This window comes from Lithobates pipiens, unplaced genomic scaffold, assembly GCF_037356315.1.
Source record: "Lithobates pipiens isolate NorthernLeopardFrog02 unplaced genomic scaffold, aLitPip1_a1.2 Scaffold_30, whole genome shotgun sequence".
Classification (NCBI taxonomy): domain Eukaryota; kingdom Metazoa; phylum Chordata; class Amphibia; order Anura; family Ranidae; genus Lithobates; species Lithobates pipiens.
The window spans coordinates 9,616,085-9,627,631 of record NW_027507791.1 but is presented as its reverse complement, the minus strand read 5'-3'; the positions used below and the strand labels follow the sequence as shown (position 1 = coordinate 9,627,631).

The 11,547-nt window shown below is 47.6% G+C and overlaps 1 protein-coding gene across 1 annotated transcript; it reads right to left on the bottom strand.

Moving 5' to 3' along the window:
* Window positions 1-976: 976 nt before the first annotated feature.
* Window positions 977-4,416, bottom strand: FOS (Fos proto-oncogene, AP-1 transcription factor subunit). The gene is made up of 4 exons (XM_077463639.1): window positions 4,209-4,416; window positions 2,852-3,076; window positions 2,630-2,737; window positions 977-2,511 (listed from the first exon to the last, which is right to left on the bottom strand). Exons 1-4 carry the CDS (start codon window positions 4,353-4,355, stop codon window positions 1,852-1,854), a joined length of 1,140 nt encoding a protein of 379 aa, XP_077319765.1. The 5' UTR covers window positions 4,356-4,416; the 3' UTR covers window positions 977-1,851.
* Window positions 4,417-11,547: the final 7,131 nt, after the last annotated feature.

Genomic DNA, 11,547 nt, shown 5'->3' with positions numbered 1-11,547 from the left:
ATAGGACACATTCCAACGGATTCTCCAACCGTGTGTACAAGGGCTTAGGCTGGCTACACCTTATACAATTTTTATTTTATTTTTTTGCATTTCCTTTAGCTTTACCTTCAACTGTGTAGTGCAATGGCCTGCCTGATTGCATAGAAATGGAAAGGGTTTAGGTTTGACCTCATATTATATGGGTTTTGGTAAATATAAATGAAAATTGTATCCTGTGTAGCCAGGTTTAGGGTGACAACGCTTCTTCTACATATTAGTACAGCGAGCGCGCGTGTGTGTGTGTGTGTGTGTGTGTGTGTGTGTGTGTGTGTGTGTGTGTGTGTGTGTGTGTGTGTGTGTGTGTGTGTGTGTGTGTGTGTGTGTGTGTGGTCACCCTAGAACAGGAAGTGTGTGTCTGTCAGGATCACCGGTGAGTGAGCAGGGTGGGGCCCGGTGGAAACAAATGCAGCTACCCCCCCCCCCCCCCCCCCCCATTTCATACATGATATACACAGTTCTCAGGAATGGATTTCTAGTGGTCAGTCTTAGGCCATAATGATGACTATCCCACACCCACCTAGCAACCCCATGAAATCATTCTCCGCATCGATTACCTTTTGTTCCACCGCTCCCTCCCTTTAGAATGTAAGCGCTATGAGCAGGGCCCTCCTGTCCCCTCTGTATTGAGCTATACTGTAATTGTGCTGTCCCCCCCCCCTCCACATTGTAAAGCACTGCGTAAACTGTTGGTGCTATGTAAATCCTTAATAATAATGATGAAAGGTTGTGTCATTGTCCCGAGCCTTATACAGTGTATGGCAAGTGGATTTATAAAGTTGAAGAGCAGATCTAGGTGAATCGTTATTTCCTGAAGAGCGTTATTACAGATCTAATAAAGCTTCCTACATATATGAGAGGTCTGCCCCTGGACAGTACCAGAGTAATAGCGCACCATAAACTTAGCACTCAGGATAATGAAAACTCAGACACCAAGAGCTGCATTGAATGCAAATACAATTTATTCTCCATGTCTTGGACAAGAAGCAAAAAAACAATATGCTATAAGGTTGTTTTAGGCCCTCTGTCCGCAAAAGTAGAAAACAAAAATACAAATAAAAATATAAATATTCTCAAAATTCAAAATAAATTAACAAAACCGTCTACAAGAAATAAAACGTTTTCATGGAAAACTTGGAAAGACAGCAAAGACTGAGTGTTACAATCAAACGGAAGATACTGCACGTTCACCATGTGTCCGGCTTCGGAGGGGAGGGTTCAATATTTATATATCATATATACTCTAGATCAAAAAAAAAAAAATCTTGGCTGATATGGAGCGCCGTATGAGAGCGGCCCACAAGCAGCCAGCACCATAACAAAACTGCTGTATGAACAGCCCGTAGCTTCCAAACCAGGAAAATTAAACACAAGACATGTAAACACCATCACTGACGCAGCAGCGAGGATACAACATGCTACATATTAAAAAAAAATTAAAATAAAAACAGGAGTCACAACAAGGTCCATGCCAGTGCTACATGTCAGGAAGAGGTATCAGCCTTCGGTGGCAGTTGGAAGAAGAGGGAGACATCCGCCAGTCACAGCCAGCAGGACAGGGTGGCAGTTTTTCTGGGCACTGGGAAGGTTGGCAACCCTTGCTCTAGCAGTGACAGTGTGCTCAGTCGAGGCTTTTCACAACTACAACTTTGGCCAGAGATGAATGGACTACACATGCACAGTGTACACTTATAGCAGCAAGGAGGCAGTCTTACTAAGATGAGGAGGAAACCACATCCTTTACTGCCTGCGGAGAGAGTCACCATGCTGTGACCACTGTGTGGCTACAGTCCTAGGTCACCTTCACCTTGGGCATTACAAGGCGAGTAGAGTGGGAGAGTTGAGAGAGTCTGAGGATTGCTCGTTGCTGCTGCTCCCCCTCCTATGGGTGGCTCCACAGTTGGGAAAGGGTTCAGACTCTGGGTATGTGAAGACAAAAGAAGTGGTGTAGGTGGTACATGTTGGGGTGCAGGTGACAACAGGGGTACACAGAGGCTCCATGTCCACAGACAATGTGTTATACAGGGGCTCCCATTCAGATGTGTATAGTGTGCTTGTCAAATCCACATCAGGAACAGAGCGAGCTGCCTCAGAAGACCCCGTGGAAGGGGTGCCGAACAGGAAGTCATCCAGAGGCTCAGATTTGAGTCCCAGGGATACCTGGAGCTGGGAGGTTTCCTTCTCAGGGATGGAAGACTGTGGGAGGCTGATGGAAAACATAGGCTCCATTGTGGCTTCCTGGGAGCTGGAAGAGCTAGTCACTTCCGGGAGCAAAGACAGGTCCAAGGAGGATGTCAGGGAGGGGGTCAGGTCCAGGGATGAGGTCAGGTCCTGGAAGGTTGCATCCAAGTCATGTGGTATCTTGCAGGCAGGTTTGTGAGCAGCAAGGATGAACTCAAGCTTTTCCTTCTCTTTCAGAAGGGCTGCAATCTCAGCCTGCAGGATTGACTTCTCATCCTCCAGCTCGTCAGTTTCCTGAGAAGAAAAAAAAAAAAAGCCAACCGATTAGGGGTTTCTAGCACACAGTAATGCCACCTGGTATGCAAGACTAGATCTGTACAACAGCACAAGGCTAAAAAGGACATCTACTTACAGCTTGGAGGGTGTCTGTCAGCTCTCGGCGGCGGTTACGGCATTTAGCTGCTGCCATCTTGTTCCTTTCACGTCTAACTTTCCTCTTCTCCTCTTCCTCGGGAGAAAGCTGTGAAAATAAAAAGAACAGCCAGTTAGAACTCATGAATAAATCTGCCGAGTCTCATACGAAATGAGAGCAAAAGCAAAGACTGCAAATCTCACACATTATCTGGACAATTACCTGTTCAACTTTTCCTCTCCTGCCCTGGCTCTGTCCTCTGCCAGAAGAGCTTTTCAACACCCCGCTGTGGCTGTAGGCTGGAACTGCTCCATAGGGGTGAACTCTGCTCTGGGATGGCGCCACAGATGAGACGATAGTAGGCTGGACCAACCACTGCAGGTCTGGTGAGGTGGAGATGGCTGTGACGGTGGGGACAAAGCTGTTGTTGGAGTCTGTGCTGAATTCCTGAAATTAAAGAAAAAATATGGACATTAAGTATAATGTGTGACAAGTCACCATGTTTCCCCCTCCACCTTCCCCTCCCTCTGTGCACACACACTGAATGGGCTGATCCAAAGGGAGCTGCATTTCCAATCCCAGCACACCAGACAGAAGGGGATAAAAATAGCCCTGACGTCACCAGTGACGCAGGGGCCGCTCTGGAGTCTCCTGAATGAACTCTGGAAGTGTTTTATCAATGAATCCGCTTTACACACACAGGAGGGGGGAGCTGCTCAGCCCAGCCACTGCACTATGCAGCAAGCAGAGCTGCAAAAGTCTGCACTATACAACCCAATTCAGACAACATTAACCCAGATCAACATCACCTGCACCCCAAGCCATATCACTGGCACCCCAATCCATGTGACCTGCACCCTAATCAGTTACCTGTGAACCCCAGCCCATATCACTGACACTGTGCACCCCAGTGCACATCACCTGCACCCTAATCCATGCTACCTGTATACCCCCTACCAATATCATTGTGCACCCCAATGCAGACAGCATTAACCCCAGTCCATATCACCAGTGCACCCCCAATCCATGTTATCTGTGTGTCCCAACTTATACCAGCAGCACTGTGCACCCCAATCCAGAAAGCATTAACCCCAGTGCATATCACCTGCACCATAATCCCTGCTACCTGTATACCCCAACCCATAACACTGTGCACCCCAATCCAGACATCATTAACACCAAGTGCACCCCAATATGTGTTACTTGTGTAGCCCGAGTCTAGGTCATCTGCACCCCAAGCCAGAAACCATTAACACCCAGCCCATATCACCTGTGCACCCCCAATCCATGGCATTGGTGTGTCCCAGCACATATCATCAGCACTGTGCACCTTCATCCAGACATCATTAACCCCAATCCAGGCACCGTTAACCTCAATCCACAGTGCCTGTGCTGTACAACCCCATTTAGAAAGAATTACCCCAATCCAATCACAGCTAAGCCCCCGTATTCAGACATAGTGACCCGAAAAGAGCCCGATCCAGACTCATCCCGCCCTATAAAGCCGGGTCCAGTGTAAGGTGAACACCCCAAAAGCAGATACCACCCCCCCGTATCACGTCTTCTGTTGCCCACTTACCGGCGGGGTGAGCGGGGATCCCATGCTGGAGAGGGAGGCGGACGGGGACGGGTAGTAAGCCATGCTGTCTCCGGCTGGAGAGGCGCTGCTACACCGAGAGGATGTCGCCTCGTAGTCGGTGCTGTTGCTGAATAAGCCGTGGTACATGTCTGCTGTGTATAAAGCAAAAGATAGTCCGATAATCCCGGAGCTGTCACTGCCAGAAGTCGCTGCTCGGCTGCCTTTTATACTCACTGTCAAGCACTTTATGAATGGGTGACGTACAAAAACGGGACGGACCAAGTGTGTGGTGGGAGGGGAGGAACGCTCCACACAGCCCTGCCGCAGCCAGCGGTACACGAATCACAATGCCAGAGCCTGATTGATCGCTACAGCCGTGTTATCACTTCTCCCGATTGATCACAACTCGCCACAACCGCACAATGTGCCTGCAGATCCCCCCCTTGGGTTACCCGTTTTGGTTCGGCCATCGGGAATCCACTGACGCAGTTATCCTTATAAGGAAAACATCCGTCCGAAGGGCGGGGCTGCCGGGAAGAGCCCTGAGAGGAGAGAGAGAGGGGAGGGGTTCTGTACACTGCCATGGGGACACAACACACACAATATACAATCTACACTGCACACTGCCATAGGAACACAACGTATACAATCTACACTGCACACTGCCATAGGAACACAACACACACAATATACAATCTACACTGCACACTGCCATAGGAACACAACACACAACGTATACAATCTACACTGCACACTGCCATAGGAACACAACACACACAATATACAATCTACACTGCACACTACCATAGGAACACAATATACACTGCACACTGACATAGAAACACAACACACTGTATACAATCTACACTGCACACTGCCATAGGAACAGAACACACATAATATACAATCTACACTGCACACTGCCATAGGAACACAACACACATAATATACAATCTGCACTGCACACTGGCACAGGAACACAACACACACTGTATACACTCTACACTGCCATAGGGACACAATATGCAATCTACACTGCCATAGGAACACAACACACACTGTATGCAATGTACACTCCACGCTACCATAGGAACACAACACACCGTATACAATCTACACTACACACTGCCATAGGAACACAATATACACTGCCATAGGAACACAACACACACTGTATACAATGTACACTGCCATAGGAACACAACACACAGTATACAATCTACACCACACACTGCCATAGGAACACAACACACAGTATACACTCTACACCACACACTGCCATAGGAACACAACACACAGTATACACTCTACACCACACACTGCCATAGGAACACAACACACAGTATACAATCTACACTGCATAGGAACACAACACACAGTATACAATCTACACCACACACTGCCATAGGAACACAATAAACACACACAGTATACAATTTACACTGCCATAAGAACACAGTATACAATCTACACTGCACAGTGACATAGGGACACAACACAACACACACACTATACACTGCTGTATGAACACCACTTACACATAGTATACAGTCTAAACTGACATAGGAACACAAAACACATGTTATACAATCCACACTATAAACTACCATGGGGACACAATACACACACACACACCTGTATAGTCTAATGGTTACACAACACACACAGGATACAATCCACACTGTACAATTCCACAGGGACACAACATACACAAAGTGAGCATCATAATGGGACCACAACATACACACACAGTATACAATCCACACTGTACCCTGCCACTGAGGACCCCCACCCACACACACTACAATCCATACTGCTATGGGAATACAACACATAGTACAGTATGCAATCCACGCTGCCATTGGGGGACACAACATACAGATGTTTATACCTAGAAAGTCACACTTTGTGACAGCATTGGGGAAACATTTTTCTTCACACTACAGTACCCTGGACTTGTTTTGTCACTGTGGTAGTGTGAATTGTATATTGTGTGTATGTTGTGTGTATGTTGTGTTGCCATGGCAGTGTACAATGTGGATCATATACTGCATGTTGTATTTGCACAGCAGTGTGGCTTGTATACTGTGTGTGTGTGTGTGTGTGTGTGGGGGGGGGGGGGTCCAGTGGCAGTGTACAGTGTGGATTGTAGACTATGTTTCTCGTTGTTATGGACAACTTTCCCTTTCGGGCTGATGACATGTATAGGGAGCCTCTTGCTGGGATATCCTCAGTGGTGGGGGCAGGAAACCTCAGCCCTGCTCTCACTTTGTTTTGGTCTGTTGTTCTGTTCCTGGAAGCTCCCTCCCTGTGTGAGGGCCCAGTGCAGGATTCCCTCCTCCCCCTCCTATGTGAGGCCAGTGAAGGGTTCCCTCCTCCTCCTCCTCCAATGTGAGGCCAGTGAAGGGTTTCCCTGTCTGGGCTTGTGAGATTTGCAGAGGGATTCCCTCAGTCGGCTGTGACATCATAGGACTGCTCAGACTGGATTTTCAATAAACAAGCTGTGCACACCCTGTCAGAGTATGTGTCCACGTTGCTTGTGTGTTCCTCCACCAAACTGTACCTCTCCACTATTCAGAGTATTGTCCCCTCCCGCCTGTATTCTAACACCATTCACCACTACAGCCTCTAAACAGACACACACTGCTGTCTGCTGGAATATGGTTTCCAGCCCCAAAACCTTTGTACGTTTTCTCTTTGGATTTCAAACAGTTGCACCTTCTATGGCAGGGGTCAGCAACCCTTTTCCACTGAAAGTGGAGGGCCACCCTAAAATAAAAAAAATACATTAATATTCTTAAAAATAAATAAATAAACCATTTGGGAAAAATAAAAAAATTAACTTACCAGAAACCTCTGTTGCTAGGCAGTCCTAATCTGCCTCTTTCTATTCCGTGGCGCTTCCTCCTCTTCGGCGAGTGGCCCTGTTGTGTTCTGGGATATGTGTGTGTCCCAGAAAACAACGGGGCCATTCACAAAGCACTTAGCGACTCATGCATGCGCAGTAGGAAAGGGGCAGTGAAGCCGCAAGGCTCCACTGCCTGTTTCTCTTTGTTAGGATGGCGGCGCCGGCAGCCGATCTGATGGACGGATCGGTCTCGGGGGGGGGGGGGGGGACGCGATGTTCCAGGCTCGCTGGACAGGTAAGTGTCCTTATTAAAAGTCAGCAGCTACAGTGTTTTTTTTTTAAATTGTGGCCGAAACACCTCTTTAAGGATTCAATGTATGTGAATGCATGGAGGGCCGCATTTACCTGCTAATAAATTAAGTTGGGGGGGTACAGAGGTGGTTGTGGACGGGGGGGGTACAGAGATGGCTGTGGACAGGGGGGATACAGGAGGTGGCTGTGGACAGGGGGGTAGGGATACAGAGGTGGCTGTGGACGGGGGGGGGGGGGGGGGGGTAGGGATACAGAGGTGGCTGTGGAAGGGGAGGGTAGGGATACAGAGGTGGCTGTGGAAGGGGAGGGTAGGGATACAGAGGTGGCTGTGGAAGGGGAGGGTAGGGATACAGAGGTGGCTGTGGACTAGGTCCAGACAATATTAAAGATGGCCCTGAATATTTCTATTCTTCACTGTTTATTACTGTTATCTGCAAAAGTGTCTGTGATATGATAAAACTGCAACTATATACCTCACTAAGAGCGCCACTCAGGATACTCGCCACCTCTTTTCTCCTCGTCTGACAATTTGATGGGCGGGGCCGAGCATGACGTCAGTCAGGAGGGGAGGGAGAATAGAGGCGGCGAGTAATCTGAGCACCGAGTGGCGCTCATAGTGAGGTATATAGCTGCAATTTTATCATCTAACAGACTTTTGCAGATAACTGTATTAAACATCCAATCACTTATCCCGGGGTCGGGTGCCCATGAATTAATCACGGGTACTGACAGGCTGGAGATTTAGCAGCGGTGGGCCAGGTGCAACCTGCAGGTTGCTGACCCGGTCCTAAGGTAACGTGAGATTTTAATTCATGTTGGACAGCACAGTGGTGTAGTGGTTAGCACTTTCACCTAGCAGTAAAAAAGGTTTGCTGGTTTGAATCTCAACCATGACACCACTTGCCTGGAGTTCACATGTTCTCCCTGTGCCCCCTAGGGTTTACTTCGGTTTCCTCCCACACTAAGGATATGCTGGTAAGTTAATTGGCCCCTGCCTAAATTGGCCCTAGAATGTATGAATGTGTGTTAGGAACCTAAGATTGTAAGCTCCTTGAGGGTAGGGACTGATGTGACGGTATATATATATATATATATATATATATACACATACATATACATATACACACACACATACATACATACATACATACATATATACACACACACACACACATTCACATCAGTCCCTACCCTCAAGGAGCATACAATTTAAGATCCTTAACACACATTCATACATTCTAGGGCCAATTTAGACAGGAGCCACTTACCATTGAGGCTCTTGATGGGTGATCCTTACAGCCTGCTCATGAGACGTTGTCCATGGCAGTAGGGGCTCTTCACCATGAGATAATCCAATTCCAAGTGATTTCCTCTCTTAAGTTTCTGCTGGTTATTGGTTATTCTTGGTTACAGAGGCACAACCCCTCTTTTGATTGGCTTCATGCTGAGGTTCTCTCCTGGTCACCACAATGCAATGAAACATGCTTCTGGAAGGTAGCCAAGGTCCTGTGTCCTCTTCACTCTCCTCCCTGCAAGAGGAGTACCGTGATTTTAGCGATGTCTTTGACAAAGATCAAGCTGGTAGTTTTCCTCCACACCAGTCGTATGATTGCACAATTGACCTTCAACCTGGTGCCACTCCCCATCTTGGCCTGGTTTACCCTTTGGCGGTCTTGGAGGAGTATGTTGCAGACGCACTTTCTCTGGGTTTCATCCGCAAATCCTTGTCTCCTGCTGGTGCTGGTTTCTTCTTTGTGAAGAAGAGGAGCAGTGAACTGAGATCTTATATTGATTATAGGGGTCTCAATCGTTTCACGATTAAGAATGCCTACCCGATTCCGTTGATTACAGAGTTATTTGACCGTCTCAAGGGAGCAACGGTTTTCACAAAGCTTGATCTGAAAGGGGCTTACAATCTCGTGAGGATTAAGGACGGCGATGAGTGAAAAACTGTGTTTAATACCAACAGCCCATTATGAGTATCTCGTAAAGCCTTTTGGCCTTTATAACGCCCCGGCAGTTTTCCGGGAATTTATTAAAAATGCCCTCAGAGATTTGTTGCAGTTATGCGTGGTGGTTTATCTGGATGATATCCTCATTTTCCAAGTCCCTGGAGAGCCACCACACAGATGTGTGCTCAAGAAATTGAGAACAATCTCTATTGTAAACTGGAGAAGTCTGAGTTCCATCGGGAACAGGTTAAATTCATTTCCACTGCAGGTTTTTTGATGGACCCAGAGAAACTTTCGGCAGTCCTACAGTGGCCTTGAACCGTATGGTTATGTCCTCTGCAGCGTTTCCTGGGTTTTGCCAACTATTGTCGGAAGTTTATTTGTAACTTATAGTCTATGGTCAAGCCCCTGACCGATATCACCAGAAAGAACGGTAACCCACAGAGCTGATCCCCAGAGTCCATTAAGGCCTTTGAAAGTTTTAAGGCTGCCTTTGTTTCTGCTCCTGTGTTGGCACATCCTGATCCTATGTTACCTTTTATCCTTGAGGTTGAGGCTTCTGAGATTGGTGTTAGCGCCCTTCTGTCTCAACGTCCTACCTCTGAGAGTGTTATGCATCCTTGTGGCTACTTTTACAAGAAATTGTCACCTGCAGAGTGCAATTATGAGATTGGTAACAGAGAGCTGTTGGCAATCATTTTATCCCTGAAAGAATGGAGACATCTCTTCGAAGGTACCACTGTGCCGGTTCTCATTCTTATTGACCATAAGAATCTCACATTCTTGTCTGAGGCTAAACGCCTCTCTCCCAGAAGGGTGCGATGGGCTCTTTTCTTGTCAAGTTTCTCATTCTTACCCGGTAATAAGAATGTAAGGGCTGACGCCTTGTCACAACAATTTTCCTCCACTTCCAAGTTGGAGTCGGTTCCGGTTCCTATGATTCCTCCTGATCGTATTCTGGCTATGGTTCACATCAGTCTTACTTCTCCTTTGGTTGACAAAATTCTTGCTGCTCAGGTCGATGCTCCTCCTGAGAAACCTTGTGACCGCTGCTTTGTCCCAATGTCTCCGTACTACCGTGCTCCAGACTTACCGATCTCCCAAGGAAGCTGGCCACCCTGGTAAGAATCAACTCATTTGGGCCATTTCCCAACAATTCTGGTGGCCTAGTCTATGTGCTAATGTTACTGCCTTCATACCTGCCTGTTCTATGTGTGCCCAGAGTAAGACTCCACGACACCTTCCAGTGGGCCTCCTACAACCCATACCCAATGGGGAGAGACCCTGGACCCACCTGTCTATGGATTTCATTGTGGAGTTGCCCAACTCCCAAGGCAACACAATTGTCCTTATGGTGGTCGACCGCTTCTCAAAGATGTGTCATCGTATTCCACTTAAGAAGTTGCCCACTTCTAAAGGAACTGGCTTCCATTTTTTGCTCGGGAGATCTTTTGCTTACATGGGCTACCCAAGGTGACTGTCTCGGTCAGGGGTAGTCAGTTTGTGTCCTGGTTCTGGCAAGCCTTTTGTGCTCAGCTGGGAATTCAGCTTGCTTTCTCCTCTGCATATCACCCGCAGTCTAATGGGGCCACAGAACAAGCCAATCAGTCCTTGGAGCAATTCCTACGTTGCTATATTTCTGACTATCACAACAACTGGTCAGACCTATTATAATGGGCAGTTTGCTCACAGCAGTGCCTTGAATTTTGCATCCCAATTGTCTCAGTTTATGGCGAATTATGGTTTCCAACCTTCCATGTTACCTGACTCATTTGTTCCACAGAGTATTCCTGTGCTAGAAGAGCATCTCCGTGGTCTTCGATCCACTTGGGCACAAGTCCAGGAGGCTTTGCGCCATGCTGATAGGTACAGACTCCATGCTGACCGCAGACGTTTGCCTGCGCCTTCCTAACAGGTTGGGGACAGGGTCTGACTGTCATCTCGCAACATCCAACTTCGTGTTCCCTCACTGAAGTTCGCACCTCGGTATCCTTCACAGGATTAACCCAGTGGCTTACGTGTTGGACCTTCCTCCTAGTATGCGCATCTCAAATTTGTTTCATGTGTCAATATTGAAACTGTTGGTCTGCAACTACTTTGTGCCACGTCCTCACCCTATACAGGTTGAGAACCATGAGGAGTATGAGGTACAATCCATTGTTTACTCCCATGGGCGCATACAGTACCTGGTGCATTGGAAGGGGTACGGTCCAGAGGAACGCTCCTG

Coding starts and splice junctions, on each gene's coding strand:
- FOS (XM_077463639.1), bottom strand. CDS start 4,355: ATGTACCACGGCTTATTCAGCAACAGCACCGACTACGAGGCGACATCC. Junction 3,077..4,208: donor GATCCCCGCTCACCCCGCCG/GTAAGTGGGCAA, acceptor CTTTAATTTCAG/GAATTCAGCACAGACTCCAA. Junction 2,512..2,629: donor TGACAGACACCCTCCAAGCT/GTAAGTAGATGT, acceptor TTTTCTTCTCAG/GAAACTGACGAGCTGGAGGA.